The 24,166-nt window shown below is 46.9% G+C and overlaps 2 protein-coding genes across 5 annotated transcripts in view; one reads left to right on the top strand and one right to left on the bottom strand.

The window, feature by feature from the left end:
* LOC147097083 (uncharacterized) overlaps positions 1 to 20,695 on the bottom strand; it is a 39,409-nt gene extending 18,714 nt beyond the window's left edge. The window contains exons 1-3 of the mRNA XM_085972886.1: positions 20,481 to 20,695; positions 14,716 to 14,926; positions 11,536 to 11,730 (exon numbers count right to left, since the gene is read on the bottom strand). Coding sequence (XP_085829012.1) covers positions 11,536 to 11,730; positions 14,716 to 14,926; positions 20,481 to 20,621 — 547 coding nt within the window. The 5' untranslated portion in view covers positions 20,622 to 20,695. The remainder of the gene's footprint in view (positions 1 to 11,535; positions 11,731 to 14,715; positions 14,927 to 20,480) is intronic.
* Positions 20,696 to 21,146: 451 nt separating this feature from the next.
* The window catches only part of LOC147097082 (cysteine/serine-rich nuclear protein 2-like), a 70,480-nt gene continuing 67,460 nt past the window's right edge, over positions 21,147 to 24,166 (top strand). For 3 of the 4 annotated variants that reach the window (XR_015074480.1, XM_085972884.1, XM_085972882.1), the window contains exon 1: positions 21,147 to 21,491. The gene's annotated coding sequence lies outside the window, so the exon portion shown is untranslated. The remainder of the gene's footprint in view (positions 21,492 to 24,166) is intronic. The other variant, XM_085972885.1, reaches the window with a different exon arrangement.

Here is a 24,166-nt window from a genome sequence, read left to right as displayed (position 1 = left end):
AGTGGATCACTAGAACTTACAAATATCCCTATTGTTTCATCATCAGCCCTGATTGTCCAGTTACCACTCCATGCCCAGCATCCCATCATATTACTCAGAGCCTCTGCAGTGAACTGACTAAATACATCCATAAGCATTGCCCTGACGCTTGAAGACAATCAGTCGACTTCTGAAAGATCCAAGCCATTTGCCATAGTCTTGTGGATGGGAAGAAAGACGGGTTGGTTCAGTCACTCTTGTGTCCTGCGTGAGCAGAGATTATTTTTGAAGAGTCTCCAGGCATTGAACAAGCACTCATTGATGTAAGAAAAGGAGACTGACCATCAAGTAACTTTAAAGTAAGCTTTAAGTAACTTATAAACACACTATATACAAGAGAGGTCTTTACCATGCCTCTGGTAGAAGCCTCTTACAATACTGAACAGACCAGTATTTATACCAGTCCAACAGGAAGTGACATTTACAGGAAGTGAGGTATGTACACAGTTCATAGTTCATAGTTCATAGTTCACAGGAAGTGATGACATAACTTCCCGGAAGTTAGCATTTTTATCACATTCTTCCCTCCTGCAGGATTAGGAGGCTGTGGTCTACCTTTTGGTCCGCAGCCGCCGAACAAGGAAGAGTCGTACCCGTTTGGATTCCCGTCGTAGAGGGTCGCTGGTCCGCTTACATGCGGTTGGCCATTGGTCAGAGTCTGTGTGGCCTGGATTGCCCTGTGAAGGATCGGGGAGATCATGGCTTCGAGTGCGAGCCCCAATAGGTTCAAAGTCGGACTGCCTCTGTTCAGAGGGAGGTGCAGAGCTGGTCTGTGGCGGATCAGTACTTTCATGCACGGTACTGGGAGGGTCGCAACCTTGAGCACGGGGTTCTGCCGGCACCAAGCTAGTTGGTGTCCGATCAGGATCCTGGAGAGGGGTACCCGATAGGTCCCAAGAGTTTCCTGGTGAAATGCCATCACCCGATGTCCCACTAGGTCCTGGTGGGCAGGGAGCCAGATCCCGTAATGATACGGTAGATTCTCGGCCGTCGGAATATCGTATGTTTGCATAGGTGGGGTTGGCATCGGTTAGTTCGACCTCGTCTACAAGAGGGTCATTTTTAGACGTCCGAACGTATCTTCGGAGTAATACAGGTCCAGGAGTAGTTAGCCATGACGGGAGTGATGTTCCATGAGATGAGCGACGCTGGAATCCAAAGAACCGCTCATGAGGTGTAGTATTTGTGGCTGTAGAAAGCAGGGACCGTATAGAGTGCAATGCATCCGGAAGCACTGTTTCCCATTGCTGGTCTGGTAGGCCCCGAGATCTTAAAGCGAGACGTACGGAATTCCAGATGATACCGTTATACCTCTCTACCTGCCCATTTCCGATGGGATGGTATGGTGTTGTTTTGCTTGCAGCAATTCCCCGTTCTGAGAGGTAGTCCTTGAGTTCCCTTGACATAAAGGATGGACCCCGGTCTGAGTGAATATAAGCCGGCATGCCACAGAGAGAAAATACCTGCTCAAGGCAGCAGATTACTGTGGACGCCAGCATATTGGAGCAGGGGAAGGCAAACGGAAAACGTGAATATTCGTCGATCATGGTGAGCAAATATGTGTTCCGAGTTGAAGAGGGCACTGGGCCCTTAAAATCGATGCTAAGTCGTTGCATCGGTTGGGTTGCATGTATGAGTATACCATCTGAGGGGCGGAAGAACTGAGGTTTTAATTCCGCACAAAGCCGGCATTCTGAGCATATTTTCTTTACATCTCCAGTGGAAAAAGGGAGATTCCGTGATCGTACGAAATGTAGCATGCGCGTAACGCCAGGATGACACAAACCATTGTGGACATCCATGAGAGTGGAGGATGACATAGTGGAGCAGAATGCCCGTGTGAGGGTGTCCGGGGCCACATTCTCCTTGCCAGGCCGATAGAGAATGGTATAACCAAAAGAGGCCAGTTCCATCCTCCAAAGTTGTATTTTATTATTCTTAATTTTGGTTCGTTTTCGATTATCGAGCATGAAGGCGACTGATCGTTGGTCCGTGATCAATGTAAAGTGCTGGCGAGCTAGAAAATGGTTCCACTTCCGTACTGCCTCTATGATGGCTGTGGCTTCTTTCTCAACCGGAGGATAATGTAGCTCGGCACCTTGTAAGGTCCTGGACATAAATGCTACAGGACGACCTTCCTGATTCAGAGTAGCCGAGACCGCCACCTCCGAGGCATCACATTCAACCACGAAAGGGAGATTCTCATCGATGGAGTGAAGAGCCGCTTTCTCCAACTGTTTTTTGAGAAGGTTAAAGGCTGCAACAGCCGCTGTTCCCAGTGGAAATGATCTAGCATGCAGCAAGGGTTGGATTTTGTCCGAAAAATGAGGAATCCATTTAGCGTAGTATGCAAACAGACCGAGAGCCCGACGTAAAGAAGCCGGATTCTTAGGTGACGGGAGCTCTTGGAGCGGGCGAAGTCTTTCTGGGTCTGGCTTAATGATACTATTGCCTACGCAGTAGCCAAGGATGTTGATGGTCGGTTGCGACTCAACAGATTTGGATTCATTCAGGGTCAAATTACGGCGATGGAGGGCATCCCGAAATTTTTGGAGGTTGGAGTCGTGTTCCTGTTGATCGTGACCTGCAATGGTAATGTTATCAAGATAGGGAAAAGTGTCCCTTAGGTTTTCCTGCTTAACCAGGCCATCCATTGCCCGTTGAAAGACAGCCACTCCATTAGTAACCCCGAATGGGAGGCGACGAAATTGGTACAGCCGTCCATTAGCCTCAAAGGCTGTGTACTGCTTTTCTGAGACCTTCAAGGGTAACTGATGATAGGCACTTTTTAAATCGTAAGTTGAGAACACTTTGTATTCGGCCAGTTTATTAACCATATCATCAATGCGTGGCAATGGGTAGGCGTCCAAGTCGGTATATTGATTGATGGTTTGCGAATAATCGATGCATAGTCGCTGTTTGTGAGGTTTTAGAGGGTTCTTGACAATGACGACTTGAGCCCGCCAGGGCGACGAACATGGTTCAATGATATCCTCTGCTAGAAGTCGAGAGATTTCAGCCGCAATAAAAGATTGGTCTCCCTGATTAAAGCGCCGCGATTTCGTTATTATCGGTTGGCATTGAGGCGGAATACTGGCAAATAATGAGGGTTCATCAAGTGAAGCTGCTGATAATGCACAAAATGGTAATTTAGATGGTATATTAGAAATAGTAAGTCCGGGTTTGGATCCACCAAACTCAATGGTGAGTTTCTTATGCTGTTTTTGGAAGTCCAGCCCTAAGAGGAGATCACTACATAAGTCTTTGAGCACTGAAAGTCGGGTGGAGGGATACATACGACCATGAAGTGTCATATCAACAACACAAAAGCCGGAGATTCTGGTATTAAGTGATGACTGGGCCATCGCAATTGCCTGGTCCGATGGGAAGACATGTAGTTTCAATTTCGCAACAATCTGTTCCTTAATGAAACTATCAGTACTTCCTGAGTCAATTAAGGCATCTAAGGTATGCCCTTTAATTGAAATTTTTGTGGCTGCCTGAGACAGGTTCTGTGGGCAAGCAGCTGTAATTGGTGTCGTTGCACAGAGAGTGGCTAAAACTCTCGGTGTGCTTCTTCGGGAGAGAGCTCGAGAGGAAGCTTGATAGGTCCTAGCTGGAGCATCTTGATAGGCCCTAATTGGGGCAGCTCGGTAGGCCTTAGCTGGATTGGCCCTCGTAGAGGCCCTTGATAGGCAAACTTTAGCAAAGTGTCCTTTTTTCCCGCAATAACTGCAGATTGCATTGCGAGCAGGGCAGGTTTTCCTAGGGTGAAAAGCATCTCCACAAAAGAAGCATTCCTTCCTAGATTGCCAAGAGGCTGCTAAAGTGGGGTCGTCCTCCTCTTCTTCATCAGAATTATCAGAATTAGATTCCCCCATGATAGGGTTCACCTGAGACCGCTTGAATTGTCTGGTTGCAGCTACAGCAGCAGATCGAGATCTGGGCAGCTGATAGAGGTCTGCATTTCTCTTTGCCAAATCCAGTGAACAAGCTAGGTCAAAAGCTTTTTGTAGCTCAAGTGTTTTACTTTCTAGTAGACGCTGGCGTATAAATGGAGAGGCAATCCCGCAGATGAAAGCATCACGAATCATTTCTTGGCGGTACAGCTCAGCTGAGGCTGCCTGAAAGTTACAATCTACGCTGAGCCTGCGAAGTTCTTGCAGGAATTCGTCAATTGATTCCCCTGGCCCTTGTCGGGCTGTGGCCAGTAGATGTCTAGCATAGACCTCATTTGGGGTCTTCGCATACAGTTTCTTAAGTGCCCGAATCACCTCTTCGTAATTATCCCATTCATCAACATATTCGAACACTTTTGGGGTCACATAATTGACAAGTATCTTCAATTTAGCAGGAGCATCCACTTTACATTCATCCAGAAAATTCTCAAAAGTACGATACCAATGCTTCCATACCCTGCCAGCTGCTGGTGTATTCGGGTCCAAGTCCAGACGAATAGGTCTAAGGATTTTATCCATGATGGGTGGTTCCCTGGATCCTTAACTTCCGAGTTTGTCTGAAGGTCTAGTATTTGTCAGTGTAAATACTAAGTTACTTAAATTGATGTAAGAAAAGGAGACTGACCATCAAGTAACTTTAAAGTAAGCTTTAAGTAACTTATAAACACACTATATACAAGAGAGGTCTTTACCATGCCTCTGGTAGAAGCCTCTTACAATACTGAACAGACCAGTATTTATACCAGTCCAACAGGAAGTGACATTTACAGGAAGTGAGGTATGTACACAGTTCATAGTTCATAGTTCATAGTTCACAGGAAGTGATGACATAACTTCCCGGAAGTTAGCATTTTTATCACACTCATTAACTGCAATAACAACAGAAAATGCTGGAAATACTCAGCAGGCCAGGCAGCATCCGTGGAGAGAGAAACAGCGTGAACGTTTCAGGTCTGGGACCCTTCATCAGAACTGGAAAAAGCTGGAAATGTAACAGATATTGTTGAGTCTGTGTGTCCCAGTTATGCTTATTATAAATCACTGGACACAGACAACAAGAATAACTTTAACAGGTCTTTACTATTTGGAGGTCAGGGCTGAACTGCCCAGCAAATCACTACACAACGTTTATATACCGGTGTGGTCACCACCGGTGTTACAGTATACAGCAGCCAAGAGAAAGTAGTACATCTCTTAAGGTAGTTCTCTTAAGGTGGAACAGGTTACATACACCACAATCCTCCCTTTTTAGCTTAACAGTGTATATCCCCATTTAACATAACATAATAACATATATATATATATATATATATATACAACTTCATGCAAAACAGTTCAAAGATTCAGTCTCTGAGGAGGCCTCCTGATCCGAGTTGGATAACGCCTTTCAGGGGTCTCTGATTCTCGTTGCTGGGGTGACTCATCTAGTTGATCTCTCATGGATTGGACATCATCATCAGGTACATTCACTTCTGAGGTAGATGCTTCAGGTTCACTAACTTCTTCCACGGTTGTCTCTGCCGTAACCATGGGTTCGACCCTTGTTCTCGATTCTACCAGTTGGTCAGCATGACGTCGTATTACATTTTCACCAATATCTACCGTGTACATCAGGGGTCCTTGTCTGGCCCGAATTGTTCCAGATTGCCATTTCTCATTCTTATAGTCCCGGGCTAACACTGGTTGTCCTATTTCGAAACTCCGAGTGGTCTTGTTATTTATATGCTGGAACTGTTTGTTTTCGACTTCCCTCCGCACATTTGGTTTTAACAAGTCCAACCTGGACCGCAACCTCCTGTTATAGAACATCATGGCAGGACTTTGGTTTGTCACTGCATGAGTGGCGTTTCGATATGCAAGTAGGAAATTGTCCACCTTGTGTTGTAGTGGAATCTGATCTTCGCTCATGGCCTTTATTGCTTTTTTGAACGTTTGTACAAATCTCTCGGCCAACCCGTTTGTAGCCGGATGATATGGGGCAGAGGTATAATGTTTCACCCCATTCTTCTTCATGAATTTCTGGAATTCTTCTGACACGAACTGCGGTCCGTTGTCTGAACATATTTGTTCTGGCAATCCATTTCTTGCAAATATCGTTCTTAGCACCGCGATCGTCTTTTCCGAGGTAGTGGTAGTCATCTTAATCACTTCTGGCCATTTAGAATGTGCGTCCACCGCAATTAAAAACATGGAGTCCATGAATGGACCAGCAAAGTCAATATGTACACGTTGCCATGGGGTTGAAGGCCATTCCCATGGATGCAGCGGTGCAATCGGAGGTGCATTTTGAACTTTTTGGCACCCTGAGCAGCTTTTCGTCAGATCCTCTATCTGTTGGTCGATACCCGGCCACCACACATAAGCCCTAGCAAGGCTTTTCATCTTGACTCCCCCCAGATGACCTTCATGCAGTTCCTTTAGAACTCTCTCCCTTAATTTAGGAGGAATAATCACCCTTGTTCCATACATCAATGTTCCTTGACAGACGGACAGCTGTTCTCGTCTGGCTGAGAATGCCGGTAACAGTGGTTCACCATGAGCTGGCCATCCTTTCACTGTCAATTCATAGACCCGAGACAGTGTCGGGTCGTTCCTGGTTTCTCTCTCAATACTTGCATTGGTGACTGGTAAGCATTCGATGATGGTCGAGTGAAATAGCTCAACAGGGTCAACTGTCGGTGCCTCTTCCGCTGTAGGTAGTGGCAGGCGCGACAGCCCATCAGCATTACCATGTTGCTTTGTACCTTTGAATTCGATCTGATATTGATGTGCCCCTAGGAAAAGGGACCATCTCTGGAGCCTCTGCGCTGTCATCACCGAAACACCCTTCTTAGGGTTAAAAATGGAAACCAACGGCTGGTGGTCTGTCAGCAGCGTAAACTTTTGCCCTTGCAGGTAATGATTAAATTTTTTTACTCCCCACACAAGGCTGAGAGCCTCCCTATCTATCTGAGCATAGTTGCGCTCAGCGGAGGTCAATGATCTGGATGCGAATGCGACTGGTCTTTCCAAGCCATTTGGCAACTTATGTGAGAGCACTGCCCCAATACCATATGGAGAAGCATCACAAGCTAACCGAATAGGCAGCGTTGGGTTAAAGTGAGCCAACACTTCCTTAGAGGTGATCAATGCCTTGCCTTTGTGAAAGGCCCGCTTACAGTCCTCGCTCCACTTCCATGGCACTCCCTTCTGCAAAAGAGCGTTCAGCAGGTGTAGCACCGTGGATAAATTTGGCAGAAACTTATGGTAATAGTTAATCAACCCTAGGAACGACCTCAACTGGGATACATTCTCCGGAGCGGGAGCCTTCACAACAGCTTCGATCTTGTCAGGTGACTTGTGAAACCCCTCCTGGTCAATGACGTGACCACAGTACGAGATTTGCTTCTGAAAGAACTCACATTTCTGGTGATTAACTCGAAGTCCATATTCTTTCAATCTGTTGAGCACCTGTTCCAAATTTGCAAGGTGTTCCTCATCATCATTTCCTGTAATCAGAATGTCGTCCAGGTAACATTGTGTGCCTGGAATTCCCTGTAATACCTGCTCCATGGCCCTTTGCCAAATCGCTGGAGCCGATGCCACTCCAAAAACCAGTCTATTATACCGATATAAGCCCTTATGCGTGTTGATCGTGAGATACTGGCGTGACGCTTCATCAACTTCCATCTGTAAATACGCCTGCGCCAGGTCTATCTTGGTGAAGTGTTTCCCGCCAGCCAACGAAGCGAAGATATCCTCAATCCGTGGAAACGGATATTGCACCGTGTGAAGCACCGGATTAACAGTGATCTTGAAATCGCCACAGATGCAAACCTTCCCCGGTTCCCCCGGTTTGTTACTCGATGAACGCTTCATGACGGGAACAATGGGCGTGGCCCATTCACTCCAGTCCACCTTTGACAGTACTCCGGACCGTTCTAGTCCTTCCAGCTCAGCTTCCACAGCAGGTCGTATCGCATAAGGTACCGGTCTGGCTTTGAAAAATTTCGGGTTTGCATGTTCTTCAACTTTGATGTTTGCCGTAATTCCTTTCAGTGTTCCCAGTCCCTGCTGGAACACCTCTTTAGCATCGTCCAATATTCTGGACAGTCGTTTAGGTTTGACATCTTCCTTTTTGCCGGAATCTACAGTTAGTGCTTTTAAGGAATGCCAGTCCATATTCATTCTCCTGATCCATTCCCGTCCCAGTAATGGTGGACCTCCCTCAGGTAACACATATAAGTCCATTCCTCGGCTTTCTTTATCCTTGTGGACCACCTTTACCTTTATCTTTCCAATGGGGTATACTCTTTGCCCCGTGTATGTTTTCAAAACAATCTCCGTATCCCTTAAGGGAATGTGTGGAAATAACCTTTTGTAATCTTGCTTATTCATGACCGTCAATGCCGATCCAGTGTCCAATTCCATCTTCACTTGGACTCCTGCTATCTGAAGTGTGACCCAGATAGTTTGGTGGTCTGCTGTGTTACCCACATTATGTATTCTTAGACAACCCAGTTCCTTACTGCTGGAGTCTGAATCCGTCTTCTGTTCATCCGAACTGTTCTCTGTCACCTTGTGTACCTTTTTGCACTTTTCCTGCGGTGACTTTTTGCTGCTGGTCTTCTTACCTGACCGGCATACTTTAGCTATGTGACCGAGCTTGCCACATTTTCTGCATTCCTGATTTTTGAACCAGCACTGATTCTGATCATGCGTTGTCCTTCCGCAACGATAACACTTTACTGCACCCAATGCCATTTGATTGGTGCTGAGTTCCGATGACCTTAGTTGCATTTCCGCGGTGCCTCTTGCTGCGGCCTCGTGCGATGCTGCAATGGTGACAGCTTTCTCAAGCGTAAGGTCCTTTTCTTCTAGCAGACGCTTTTGTGTTCCTTCTTTTAATAATCCACACACGAATTTATCTCTCAGAGCATCTGCTAGTCCTGTACCAAACTGACAGTACATTGATAGCTTACGCAGTTCAATTAAGAATTCAGCGTTGCTTTCCTCTTTCAGCTGCGTTCTGCTGTAAAATTTAAATCGTTCCGCTATCATCAGCGGCGTGGGGTTTAAATGTTCTTGCAGGATCGTAACAATTTTCGCGAAAGTCTGATCCGTCGGTTTATCTGGTGTTAGCAGATGCTTCAATAACCCGTACGTCTTCGCCCCCATTGAGTTTAATAATGTTATTGCTTTCTTATCATCTGGTACTTCATTTGCTGTACAATAAACTCCAATGCGTTCTACATATGTGGCCCAATCTTCGACATCGCTATCAAAAGCATTGATGTTACCATGTTTAGGCATCCTTGCAAGTTTCTTTAAACTTTCTTTTTCCCAAAATGGCGGCTTCCCGCGCTTGTCTTCTTCCCCCGCCCACTAAAATGGCGGCTTCCCGCGCTTGGCGGTTTTTTTACCGCGCTCGTCTTCTTCCCCCGCCGACTACAATGGCGGCTTCCCGCGTTTGCCTTCTTCCCCCGCTGGCTGCAATGGCGATTGCCGTGCTGCTGCCGTTCTCGCCTCCCCAGCGGTTCTCAATTCCCCGACGCTGCTTTTTGCTCCCCCGCGGTTCCCGTGGGCATTCACGCTTCCCCTGCTGTTGCGCCTCTCAGCCCCGCTTGCAGGCCGGTCCTTTACACCGGCTGCGGTTGAGTTCTCCGCGGTTCTCGTGGCCTTAACGCTGCCCCAGTCGCTGCGCCTCTCGGCCCCGATTGCAGCCCGGCCCTTTTCACCGGCCGCGGTCGAGTTCTCCGCCCTTTTTCCTCCGTTTTCCCTCCCCTACTCCACAGCCAACGCGGCCGACTTTCTGCTCGTGTCGCTGGTCGGCTTACCCACCACCGTGGTAGAAGGGATGATCACTGCCTGTTGCTGATGGAGGGCTTCGTGGTCAGAATTTTTCTTTTTAACCCGGGTTCTCGATGCCTCCCGTGCGATGTGGTGCTCAGCAGGATGATGAGGGCGGATGCCTCTTCTCGACGCCCGTTCTGAGGACGAAGCTGCCTTGGATGTAAAACTGCCGCAGGGTAAGATCGGACTCATCGCCACTGTTGAGTCTGTGTGTCCCAGTTATGCTTATTATAAATCACTGGACACAGACCACAAGAATAACTTTAACAGGTCTTTACTATTCGGAGGTCAGGGCTGAACTGCCCAGCAAATCACTACACAACGTTTATATGCCGGTGTGGTCACCACCGGTATTACAGTATACAGCAGCCAAGAGAAAGTAGTACATCTCTTAAGGTAGTTCTCTTAAGGTGGAACAGGTTACATACACCACAGATATTAAGCAGGTGCAGAGACAGGGGGAGGGTTTAGGAGGGGAGGAAGGAATTGAAAGAACATGCTGTGAAAATGTTGCAAATGGGAATGGCAAAATCATACTGCATGAAAAATGGGGGCAGGGAATATTATCTGAAATTGTTGAACTCTATGTTGAGTCCGGCATTAACTTGCCAGCATCACTGGGATCAACCGTGTCAAAATCTTAAGACTTGAGAAAAGTTTTGTTCAGTATTACGCAAATTCTTCATGGATCTGAGTTTAGTTTCTTCATCACTTGTAGGATAGCAAGGGCTTGTAGTTGAGCAGGGAGAGAACCGGCTTCATTGTCATCAGAATGCATGTCATGGTTTCCTGAGACTCCTCGTCACATGTTTCAGCTTGTACAGTCTTCAAAGTCACTTGCTCCTGTTTAGGATCAGCCTGATATTTAGCCTGCTCTAAACAGCCTTCAGTGGGGTAGCCGCGAGGAAAATGGTCTTCAACTGAATTCAGGTACTCTGCGGAAGACACTCCCTGGGCCAGTGCTCATTTTGTTTTATGGTGAGTTGCGGTTTGCTCATGTCCATGCGCACATCTGTGGCTATGCCCTGCATTGACGCCACAACCCCTCGACACTGGAATCACTTCTTAGAGCTCGTAAAGTTACATTGATGGGCCTTCAATAACCACAAAACTAGAAGTTATAGACTTAAACAAGTTGGCTTTTAATCACTAAGATCAGGGCTAACATCTCAACACGCCGACTGGTTCACAGGAATGAGTCATACAGATCCTGGGATCTTTATGTAAGAGAAGTCAGGGGCGGAGCCAAGAGCCAAGACCTGGAACCTCCCAGGTTAGTCGGGAAAGAGGAAGTGAAACGATACACAGTGGGGGAGGGTAATATACATGAGTGCAAAACGAATACAGGATCAAGACAAACAGATTTCATTACATACATCCTTGCTAAGATCTGGGTTTCTGATGTGCAGAAGTCTGGAGATTGAAGTGCTTTGTTGAGATTGTCAGTGACAACCTTTCGGTGTGCCCAGGGCGACGTCAAACAGCAATTCGTATACACGTTTGGGAAAAAAAACGTCTACGCCCATAATTTGCTGTCCCATGTGCTCTTTCTCTTCCCTCCACCTTCTAATTGTGTTGAAATCAACACTCACCACATCATCTCCAACTCTAACTCATTATTTCCCTAGATCTCAAAACTGTGGGTGTCTCCTGTCAATCTGGACACGAGGAGGCATGGCAGAATCTAATATTTGTCTAAATTTACCTGTTGGTTTTGGCTTCAAACGCTCATGTTGACGACCAAACAGAGAGTTAGAGAGTTTATAGAGATTGTCTATGCATGCTTGCGAAGAAGCCAGGCCCGTTTGCACTTTCATGTTCACTTCTTCAATCCATTCAGCTGACCTTTTTTCAGCTTCCTCCTCCTCCTCCAAGTCTACTTCATCGATTAGTAGCTGATCTGCACAATACATGAATAACACAAAATGACCTTTGGAAATTACATTGAAATAGCCTATGCGGCCTTGCAAAAAGCTGCTCCTGTTTTAGGAGCAAATATTATTCGCATTTGCTTTTTTTGTGCTCATTAAGGTGAAGAATTTAGTGAAACACTTGCCATTTTGAGCACTGAGCATTGTCAGCATTGTGCACGCTCAGGTCAGGCATAACATGGTTAGATACAGAGTGAAGCTCCCTCTACACTGTCCCCATCAAACACTCCCAGGGCAGGTACAGCACGGGGTTAGATACAGAGTGAAGCTCCCTCTACACTGTCCCCATCAAACACTCCCAGGGCAGGTACAGCACGGGTTAGATACAGAGTGAAGCTCCCTCTACACTGTCCCCATCAAACACTCCCAGGGCAGGTACAGCACGGGTTAGATACAAAGTAAAGCTCCCTCTACACTGTCCCATCAAACACTCCCAGGGCAGGTACAGCACAGGTTAGATACAGAGTAAAGCTCCCTCTACACTGTCCCATCAAACACTCCCAGGGCAGGTACAGCACGGGTTAGATACAGAGTAAAGCTCCCTCTACACTGTCCCCATCAAACACTCCCAGGGCAGGTACAGCATGGTTAGATACAGAGTAAAGCTCCCTCTACACTGTCCCATCAAACACTCCCAGAGCAGGTACAGCACGGGTTAGATACAGAGTAAAGCTCCCTCTACACTGTCCCATCAAACACTCCCAGGGCGGGTACAGCACGGGGTTAGATATAGAGTAAAGCTCCCTCTACACTGTCCCATGAAACACTCCCAGGGCAGGTACAGCACGGGTTAGATACAGAGTAAAGCTCCCTCTACACTGTCCCCATCAAACACTCCCAGGGAAGGTACAGCACGGGGTTAGATACAGAGTAAAGCTCCCTCTACACTGTCCCCATCAAACACTCCCAGGGCAGGTACAGCACGGGGTTAGATACAGAGTAAAGCTCCCTCTACACTGTCCCATCAAACACCCCCAGGGCATGTACAGCACGGGTTAGATACAGAGTAAAGCTCCCTCTACACTGTCCCATCAAACACTCCCAGGGCAGGTACAGCATGGTTAGATACAGAGTAAAGCTCCCTCCACACTGTCCCATCAAACACTCCCAGGGCATGTACAGCACGGGTTAGATACACAGTAAAGCTCCCTCTACACTGTCCCATCAAACACTCCCAGGGCAGGTACAGCACGGGGTTAGATACAGAGTAAAGCTCCCTCTACACTGTCCCATCAAACACTCCCAGGGCAGGTACAGCACGGGTTAGATACAGAGTAAAGCTTCCTCCACACTGTCCCATCAAACATGCCCAGGGCAGGTACAGCACGGGTTAGATACACAGTAAAGCTCCCTCTACACTGTCCCATCAAACACTCCCAGGGCATGTACAGCACGGGTTAGATACAGAGTAAAGCTCCCTCTACACTGTCCCCATCAAACACTCCCAGGGCAGGTACAGCACGGGGTTAGATACACAGTAAAGCTCCCTCTACACTGTCCCATCAAACACTCCCAGGGCATGTACAGCACGGGTTAGATACAGAGTAAAGCTCCCTCTACACTGTCCCATCAAACACTCCCAGGGCAGGTACAGCACGGGTTCGATACAGAGTAAAGCTCCCTCTACACTGTCCCATCAAACACTCCCAGGGCAGGTACAGCACGGTGTTAGATACAGAGTAAAGCTCCCTCTACACTGTCCCATCAAACACTCCCAGGGCAGGTACAGCACGGGTTAGATACAGAGTAAAGCTCCCTCTACACTGTCCCATCAAACACTCCCAGGGCATGTACAGCACGGGTTAGATACAGAGTAAAGCTCCCTCTACACTGTCCCATCAAACACTCCCACGGCAGGTACAGCACGGGTTAGATACAGAGTAAAGCTCCCTCTACACTGTCCCATCAAACACTCCCAGGGCAGGTACAGCACGGGTTAGATACAGAGTAAACCTCCCTCTACACTGTCCCATCAAACACTCCCAGGGCAGGTACAGCACGGGGTTAGATACAGAGTAAAGCTCCCTCTGCACTGTCCCATCAAACACTCCCAGGGCAGGTACAGCACGGGGTTAGATATAGAGTAATGCTCCCTCTACACTGTCCCATCAAACACTCCCAGGGCAGGTACAGCACGGGTTAGATACAGAGTAAAGCTCCCTCTACACTGTCCCCATCAAACACTCCCAGGGCAGGTACAGCACGGGTTAGATACAGAGTAAAGCTCCCTCTACACTGTCCCATCAAACACTCCCAGGGCAGGTACAGCACGGGTTAGATACAGAGTAAAGCTCCCTCTACACTGTCCCATCAAACACTCCCAGGGCATGTACAGCACGGGTTAGATACAGAGTAAAGCTCCCTCTACACTGTCCCATCAAACACTCCCACGGCAGGTACAGCACGGGTTAGATACAGAGTAAAGCTCCCTCTACACTGTCCCATCAAACACTCCCAGGGCAGGTACAGCACGGGTTAGATACAGAGTAAACCTCCCTCTACACTGTCCCATCAAACACTCCCAGGGCAGGTACAGCACGGGGTTAGATACAGAGTAAAGCTCCCTCTGCACTGTCCCATCAAACACTCCCAGGGCAGGTACAGCACGGGGTTAGATATAGAGTAATGCTCCCTCTACACTGTCCCATCAAACACTCCCAGGGCAGGTACAGCACGGGTTAGATACAGAGTAAAGCTCCCTCTACACTGTCCCATCAAACACTCCCAGGGCAGGTACAGCACGGGTTAGATACAGAGTAAAGCTCCCTCTACACTGTCCCATCAAACACTCCAACATTACTCTCCACTGACTTCAATGGAAAATAAGATCAGGCAGGTGTGAAACCAGCGTTGCACCCGGTCCGAACAGTTTCGCGGCGGGCGGGTTAGGTTACAATTGCCCCCTCAGTGTGTAACGCCACTGGAAATCGACTAGTTTATAAGAAACCGCATACTGCTGTCTGATAGCCATTGCAGAATAAACTTTAAGGTTTCCTCTTTGGTGCTGCTGCCGGTTGCAAACTCAGTGATTGCATCTGTCAACCACTCCCTTTCCTTTCTTTCAGGGGTAAAGGTGATTCTCGGCACGGGCTGGTGGTCCAATCTTGCGTGGCTCAAAGCAAAATTCACTTTGTCCAGAATGTCTCTCAAGCGTTCCGCAACTTCCTGTTGGCAAATATTAAAAGAAAAGATCACAAGGAGGTAAACTATTCAAGCAAATAGTAGTTTCAAAAATTGCAGACTTTTTTTGGAAACGTCATTTAGTTCCTTCTAAAAGACATAATTCACTTCCCTCGGCCTCCCTGCTGTATAAAATGAAGAAAAAATAATTGTACTTCAATAAAGAAAAAAAAGCAAGACTTGCATTTCTATAGCGCCTTTCACGACCTCAGGACGTCCCAAAGTGCTTTACAGCCAATGAAGTACTTTTGAAGTGCAGTCGCTGTTGTAATGTAAGAAAACGCTGCAGCCAACTTGTGCACAGCAAGCTCCCAAAAACAGCAATGAAATAAATGACCAGATTATCGATAGAGTTCCCCTTGTCCTCACCTTACACCCCACCAGCCTCCACATTCAACGGATCATCCTCCGCCATTTCCGCCACCTCCAACGTGATCCCACCACCAAACACATCTTCCCCTCCCTTCCCCTTTCCGCATTCCGAAGGGACCGCTCCCTCCGCGACACCCTAGTCCACTCCTCAATCACCCCCAACAGCCCTTCTCCTTCACCTGGCACCTTCCCGTGCAAGCGCAGGAGATGCAACACCTGCTCTTTTACCTCCTCCCTTCCCACTGTCCAGGGCCCCAAACACCCCTTCCAGCTGAAACAGCGATTTACTTGTACTTCTTGCAATTTAATATACTGTATTCGCAGATCTTGGTGCGGTCTCCTCTACATTGGGGAAACCAAACGCAGATTGGGCGACAGCTTTGGGGAACACCTCCGTTCAGTCCGTAAGGGTGACCCTGAGCTTCCGGTCGCCTGTCATTTGAATCCTTCACCCCACTCCCACTCTGACCTCTCTGTCCTCGGCCTCTTACACTGTTCCAATGAAGCTCAATGTAAGCTCGAGGAACTGCACCTCATCTTTTGATTAGGCACTTTGCAGCCTGCCGGACTCAACATTGAGTTCAACAGTTTCAGATTATAACCTCTGCCCCCATTTCTTCGGACGGCAGCTGATGATTTTGCCATTCCCATTTACACCTCCTCTAGTCCCATCTGCATGGCAGATGCAGTATAATGTGGATAAATGCGAGGTTATCCACTTTGGTGGCAAAAACAGGAAGGCAGATTATTGTCTGAACGGCAATAGATTGGGAGAAGGGGAAGTGCAACGAGACCTGGGTGTCCTTGTGCACCAGTCGCTGAAGGTAAGCATGCAGGTGCAGCAGGCGGTTAAGAAGGCAAATGGTATGTTGGCCTTCGTAGCAAGAGGGTTCGAGTACAGGAACAAGGATGTCTTGCTGCAGTTGTACAGGGCCTTGGTGAGACCACACCTTGAGTATTGTGTGCAGTTTTGGTCGCCTTATCTGAGGAAGGATGTTCTTGCCATGGAGGGAGTGCAGCGAAGATGCACCAGACTGATACCTGGGATGGCAGGAACGACGTATGAGGAGAGGGCTTATATTCGCTGGAGTTTAGAAGAATGAGAGGGGATCGCATTGAAACTTATAAAATTCTAACAGGACTAGACAGACTAGATGCAGGAAGGATGTTCCCGATGGCGGGGGAGTCCAGAACCGGGGGTCACAGTCTAAGGATAAGGGGTAAACCACTTAGGACAGAGATGAGGAGGAATTTCTTCACCCAGAGAGTGGTGAACCTGTGGAATTCTCTACCACAGAAGGCAGTTGAGGCCAATTCATTAAATATATTCAAGAAGGAGTTGGATATATTTCTTAAGGCTAAAGGGATCAAGGGATATGGGGAGAAGGCAGGGACAGGGTACTGAATTTGGATGATCAGCCATGATCTCATTAAATGGCAGAACAGGCTCGAGGGGCCGAATGGCCTACTCCTGCTCCTATCTTCTATGTTTCTATCTTTTGTTTCTTTACTTGTCCCATTATCATCTCCTTTTGCCTCGTACCATCGTCCATTTTGTCATTTAATCTCTCCTGCCTTTCATCCTATCACAGACCTTCCCTTTTGTTCTTTCCTCCCCTCTTTCCCTGCCCCTGCACTTGCTTAAAATCTGTTACATCTCTAACTTTTTCCAGTTCTGACGAAGTGTCTTCGACCTGAAACGTTGACTCTGCTTCTCTCTCCACAGATGCTGCCTGACCTGCTGAGTATTTCCAGCATTTTCTGTTTTTAGAGCTGATTATCTGTTTTTTAGTGATGTTGGTTGAGGGATTGAAGTAGCCAAATTACTATTATACCTTAGTTTTTATGTTAGAATATGTATAATTTAGTTTTTATGTTAGAATATGTAAAATGTAGCACCAATGTACAAGGTGGAGATAATGGGTTAATTCCCTACCCTGAGTTAAACGATATAGAGGTCTGTATATTGCATTTACCCAGCTAAGTTTTAAAACATGATTAAGTGACTTCAAATGCTGAGAGATTAAACTGCAAAACAACTCATGGGAAGATTGGGGAGGATGTCTGTTCGGCCAGGCGAGGCAACACATATGCGAGATAATGCACCTAAGAATTTGTTTGTTGTAAATCACAACAGGGTTCCATTCTTCAAAGTATGGTGGGACTAATCAGAACGTGCTTGCTTTGCAGAGGTAACCCGAGACGAGGCCAAAAGTCTGTGCTTTGCACGCCTTAACGAGGACTGTTATCTTAAGAAAACATGTAACAAGCAAAACCACCTGGCTATGGGCAAATGGATGGTTGTAAAGCAATTAAGATGAGGCCCACAGTCACAGGCGGTGACGGGACCAACTGATAACAGAAATGTGCGATTTGTGGGCAGCAAGAAGATGAAATGTCACGGTTTATAATTGCCATTTAGCTATAACTCTGTATATGCTGATAAGCTTTACCCCCGCCCCTAGGGCAGGGGTTTGATTTTTGTATAACTGTGATTGTTGCTAGGGAATCGGTGGAGTCGGATCTGAGAGGGGTCTCAGAAGGTTCTCCCCAGGCCTGTGAATAAAGACCGTTTTGAACCATCCTTCACTCGAAGTCTGTCATCTGTACCAAAGCTAAGCGTCGACTCTGTATATCACTTAGTCCGCTCTGAGGGGGAAAGGGTTAAGTGTCGACCTGGCACAACACCAGGTCCACTTTTCGGGATACAACAGGGATAAATATTGGCCAGGACACCGGGGAGAAATCCCATTCAATCACCATCATCCCAGCTCTCCTCATTACCAGAACCTCCCAATCAAAGTAATAGCTCATCACAATAGGAAATATTCTTTTTATTTCATCGAATCATTGGTGCCTCCCGGGCCTTTTTGGCTAACTTGTACCGTGCTGCACTGTCTGGTTCCAATGTTCTCATTTATACACCTCCCCCACTCAATGGCTTCCTAAAGATGGCTGCTAGGAGTGTGAAATGTGAGAACTTTACAAATCATTTGCTAATCCTTTGTCTTCGCAGAAACAAAAAATTCCACCAGTGTTTCCCCCACCTCATACATGTAATATGGCAGACCTGATTCAGTCGTATATTCACACACATTATATACACACACGTCACTGGATGAGTGCAGCTCCAACAACACTCAAGAAGCTCGACACCATCCAGGACAAAGCAGCCCATTTGATTGGCACCCCATCCACCACCTTAAACATTCACTCCCTCCACCACTGGCGTACCGTGGCTGCAGTGTGTACCATCTACAAGATGCATTGCAGCAACTCCCCAAGGCTTCTTTGGCAGCACCTCCCAAACCCGTGACCGCCACCACCTAGAAGGACAAGGGCAGCAGGCGCATGGGAACGCCACCATCTCCAAGTTCCCCTCCAAGTCACACACCATCCTGACTTGGAAGTATATCACCGTTTCTTCATTGTCGCTGGGTCAAAATCCTGGAACTCCCTCCCTAACAGCACTGTGGGAGTACCTTCACCACACGGACTGCAGCGGTTCAAGAAGGTGACTCACCACCACCTTCTCGAGGGCAACTAGGGACGGGCAATAAATGCTGGCCTTGCCAACGATGCCCAGATCCCATGAACGAATTTTAAAAAAAATCACCATTATATATACATAATACACACACACAGACACACACATATATATATATAATATACACACATACATACATATATACATGTATACACGCAGATATACATGTGGCCTAGCAAGTCATTCATTTGTATCAAAAAACACTACTCGTGGTTCAAGAAGGCGGCTCACCACCATCTTCTCCAGGCAACTCGGGATGGGCACTAAATGCCGGCCTTGCCATCGATGCCCGCATCCCGAGAATGGATAATAAAAACAAATTCCAAATCAACCACCAAGTTAAAAACACTGCAGCAAAAATGGTTTGTTTTGCTTCAAAAGAATCTGGCCCAGTGACACCCGATCGCCATGGCCATGGACAACAATAGGATTCTGAATAATGGCAATTTTAGAATGTGAGGTTTTGCCTTGGTAACAGTATCCACATATGCCATTCTTATTTTTTTTAAATAAAATGTCAGTTTCAGATACATGGAAAGCACAATGAGAAATTCCATCAGCTACATGATTGACCACCCCAGTCTCCATAAGTTAAAAAAACACACCCTATAATTTCCCCTAAACATCCTTGTTTCTTCAAAAAGAGAGCTCCAGTCTCAGGAATTGAAAAGGTGAGGTGCCAGCATCAAATTCAAATCTCACTTCTGACATTCACAAAAATTCGCCATCGCGGTGTGTGTGTGTGCGCGCGCGCCTCTGTGCAAATCAAAAAAACTCAGAATGAAATTGCACAACAAAGTTCCTCAATAAAACCGGAAGATCCCAAATAATCCTAAATATCACAAAGTCTGGAGTGAGGAAAGGTATTTCTGCCCCCTCAAGCCCACTCCATCCAAAGTTCATGTTGGATTATCATGGCCTCAAATCATCCACTCGGAGGTACTGCCCAGACAGGACCCTGCCTCCAGCGGATAAACCTGTTCCTGCCCAGGACTGCAGGGAGATGGGATTGAGCAGAGCAAGCGGATCGACCCACATCCTCGCACTTTGTGGGGTCTTAGCGCTGTAACATGGAGTAGCGCTATTCCACTGTCTGATAACCTGTTTCTTAACATGTGAGGTATACATGTCAATGTCAAGGTTGAAGAGCTTTCAGGGCAGTCTCGCTGGGACAATAAACATCTTATCTGCTTTCTTCCTGTCAAGGAATTCTCCTTTGGAATACAATGTTTCTATTGAAATTCCGGTCCCAGCTTTAAGTAGAGGGGAAAACAATATGAAAAAAACAAAGGACGATGAAAACCTGAAATAAAAGCAGAAAATGCTCGAAATCTACAGCAGGTCAGTCAGTCTCTGTGAAGAAAAAAGATAGATTAACGTTTAAGTATAGATATTTGGTCAGAATCATGAAAAGCTCAAACGTTCAAGTTACAGTGACACCATGGTGCTGAAAAACAGCGTGGGACGATGTTCCCGCTCCTAACTTCAGCACTGGGTGTTTCGAACGGCAATCTTATGACACGTAGCACCCAGCCAGGAAACCGTCCTCCTCAGTTCGGGAAACCTACGATTGTTGTTACCCTCTCTTTTGATAACCGATCATATTTCTCGCCCACAGACCTGTCTTGCTCTGGCCAGCTGTGCTGTCTCGATTTTTTCGATGGCTCGTTTGACTGTTGTGGAGAGGTCACTGAGGCTTTCTTTAGGTGTCAGCCTAGTGCTCTCAGAGGCAGTCCCACTTGCCTCCTCCTTATTAGCCATGTTTTAAAAAAAATCTTCAAATAGTTACAAAAACCGGTATGTATATTTTAAAACTTCCCCTCAATCTTTTTGCCCATCAAAGCAGAATCGTGGTGTGGGTGGGGGCGAATTTATACCTCTCCCCCCCCCCCCATCTTTTCGCACCTTGAGCCACGTGTCATGAATGAGCGATTGTTCACCCGGGGTTGGTCAGAAATCGACATCGGCGTTCGCGGCGTGGATTTCACCGCGCGCGCGGGGGGCTGACAATGGGATGACGCGGGACCACACGCGCGAGGCTGAAACCGACCTGAAGGTTTTATATCTTTTTTTCAATGGTGGGGGAGGAGGGCGCGCTCAGGTGGACCGGTTCGGACCTTTTTTTGGGGGGGGGTGGGTGGCGGGTGGCCGCAGAAGAGAAACGAAGGAAAGGGCGGACCACAACTCCCAGGATGCGTCGGGCTCCCCCTCCCTCTCCGCGCAGGCGCTGTGATTCGCCGACTGGCGTCATGTCTATAAATAGCGGCGCGGTGGAACGCCGAGCCCATTGTTACAGCCAGGTCGCTACATTGTGGCTGCTTGGAGCCGGAGCCGGGGCTGCGACAAGTCAGTTTCACCGGTAGATTTCACCAACCACCTTTCCCCCTCCCCACCCCCCTCCCTCCCTCTTTCCCCAGCCATCGCCTGCCAACCCAAGCACCTCCACCAGCCAAAACAAGAACACTTTCATTAATACGGATCTGTGTTTTTTTCGAAAAAGGGGTTGAATCTATATTGTCTAAAAGGCTGCTGTTGGGGAAAAAAAAGGACTCGCCCAAGCCAAGCGCCATTTAAATCCCTGTGCAACACTTAAATAGGAGCGGAGACTGCCGGTTATAATCAACATTTCAGGTAGGGGAATGCATTTTTGTTTGTGCATGGTCATTCATCCGTCATAACTCGGATGGCAGAACGCTATTTTCTGTGTAATGCTTGGGCTGGCTGTACACCAGCCTTGACACCGTTCGTGATGCGGTTTCCGGGATAGTCGCTGGTAAATCTTCGTCAGAGCCAGTGATCACTTTATGAATCATGCCATGTTAAATGCCACCACCCCCTCATTGCTCCTTATTTATCTTTCTGAGCGGTGTTATTCTTTACCCACCAGTTCTGCAAATCAAATGTCAATCCAATTCGCCCACTGTTACAGTAACAAAAAAGGTCAGCTGGCAATGTAGTGTGTGCAATCTTCTGGCGACACCTCGTAAACGGTACGGTGGAACATGCAGCGAATAACTACATCTAGTATGGTTATTACTTGCTATGTTTCTTTCTAAACTCTACATAGCCCCTTACATTATATATTTCTCGGTGCACTAGGAGTCCTTTTCCGTTCTCCATTGAACTTTACAGCAACCCCATTCGCTGATGCAAATTTACGAATAGTCAATTTTGTGGAATGTAAATATCAAGGAGTCCTACCTCCTACTGTAAATGTGAAATGGCACTTGTAGGAGTTAAATGTTCCGCTACTTTGGATCTGCCTGTTCTATGGCTACATAATGTATTTAAAGACTGTAGAAAATGTTACGGGGACACTTTAAAATGTCTTATAAAGGAGAGTATTTTTATGATTTCTATTCAGATGCTACCTAATCCTATATGGCAATAAATATTCTTCCTTCTGTTATTCGACCAAGGATGTTGCTAAAAAATTCTGAGTTTTAATTGATTAAGGTGTCTCTAAACTAGATGGAAAAGTGCAATATATTTGAGGTTTTGGACAGGAAATCCTAGCTAAGCTTGTTTATAATGGATTCCTGCCTAAGGGCAGCATACAGCTGTAACACTTAATGGAGACAAAATGGACACAATATTAATCACAGATTCACCTATAACACTGTAGTTTCTTAATCACCAAAGTGAAGGACTGTTTAGAAAGAACCCCATTTTGAGAAGTTGGTATGCATGGATTTCCTGGTCTCCTGATTTCAAAGCATATAACCTGGGCCACTGGTTTGCGGTGTAAAATTCTGTTATTGCATGGGATTGCAGAACTGTTGCTGCCTTTTTTATTGGGATCACATTCTACAGTTCCTCCCATTATTCCATGGAAACAGAAAACTTGTACACAAAGGAGTTGCTATTCCCTATAATCAGGGTCACCGGTTTATGAACAAAATCAAATTCTGTTATTACCTGAAACTCCGCTTTTTATGATCCGTGTTGCGGGATTCCATCCATTTTCCTGAGAAACATGCAAACCAGCCGCCTTGCATGTGAATCCTTTCTGGCCATTAATAACATTTTCCTGCATTGCTGTGGACTGTCTGGGGACCCAGAAGGTTGCCCATCTTTCTGAGTGCAAGGTGAGTAAGTGGAAGGGAAGGTTTCTCGGCCAGCTGTGGGCGCACCATCGCCACAAGGACTGCAGCAGTTCGAGGAGGAGGCCGCGAGGTGCAATAAATGCCAGCGTTGCCCACATCCCAAGAGCAAATGCTCTGCATCGGCATTTTGCTTGTCTGTTGCACACTGGCTTTGGCAGAGACGTGGGTGCAGGTTGCCCACTTGTCTAGATCAGATTGATACCTCACTTTGCTAGATGTTAGTGCATCTCCTAAAACTGTGGCACGAGATGTTGTTTTTTTTCCAATGTGCACAGCACCAAGAGACACTCAACCTGATTTTTAAACCTCCAGACTTAATGGCCTTCTAGAGATAGTACAAGTAAAATCATGTTGAGTAGACTTGTTGCTGGTGTTCCAATTCTGTTAGAGTGTAACCAAAAGGATAATGAGCTACACTGGCTGAACACCTGTGACTCAACAACAACTGGCATTTATATTGTGCCTTTAACGTAGACAAATGTCCCAAAGCACTTCACGAGTGCAATCCAAAATAAAAAAAAAATATCGACACTGAACCAGAGAAGGATATATTAGGAGGGGTGACTTAAAGCTTGGTCAAAGCGGTAGGTTGTAAGGAGGACAGAGAGGCAGAGGGGTTTAGAGCTTCAGGCCTAGACAGCTGAAGGCACGGCCACCAATAATGGGGTAAAGGGAGTGGGGAATGCGCAAGGTGGTTGCGTTTCAAGTTTGGTCTACCTGTTGCTGAATATATGCTGAATCTGGGACCGTTCTCAGAAGGATTCCTACAGTAGATGGGAAGCCTGCACAACAACAACTTCATTTATATCGCGCCTTGAACACAGTAAAACATCCCAAGGCGCTTCACAGGAGCGTAAATCAGACAGAATTTGACCCCGAGCCACATAAGGAGATATTAGGACAGGTGACCAAAAGCTTGGTCAGAGGTAGGTTTTATGGTGCGTCTTAAAGGAGGAGAGAGAGCCGGAGAGGCATCCCATTGGTGAATGTGATGGGGGAAATTGCACCTCTTTGATAACACTGGCAGTTAGGAGAAACCTGTTTGTTGCTCAAAGTTTTCCCATCCAACTGCTGGCGAGTGCAATGGAGACACAAAAACCTTCAAACACTTGAACTAGAAATGTGTGGTCATTCAGGTGAGACAACGGCAGTGTGCTGCTGCTGCTCCATGGTGCTTTGGCAGAGTAACAGAACCTGGGT

This window comes from Somniosus microcephalus, chromosome 33 (assembly GCF_052327205.1).
Source record: "Somniosus microcephalus isolate GS21.2 chromosome 33, FLI_Smic_1.0, whole genome shotgun sequence".
In the NCBI taxonomy this organism is placed as follows: Eukaryota; Metazoa; Chordata; class Chondrichthyes; order Squaliformes; family Somniosidae; genus Somniosus; species Somniosus microcephalus.
This window is presented reverse-complemented; position numbering and strand designations above follow the sequence as displayed.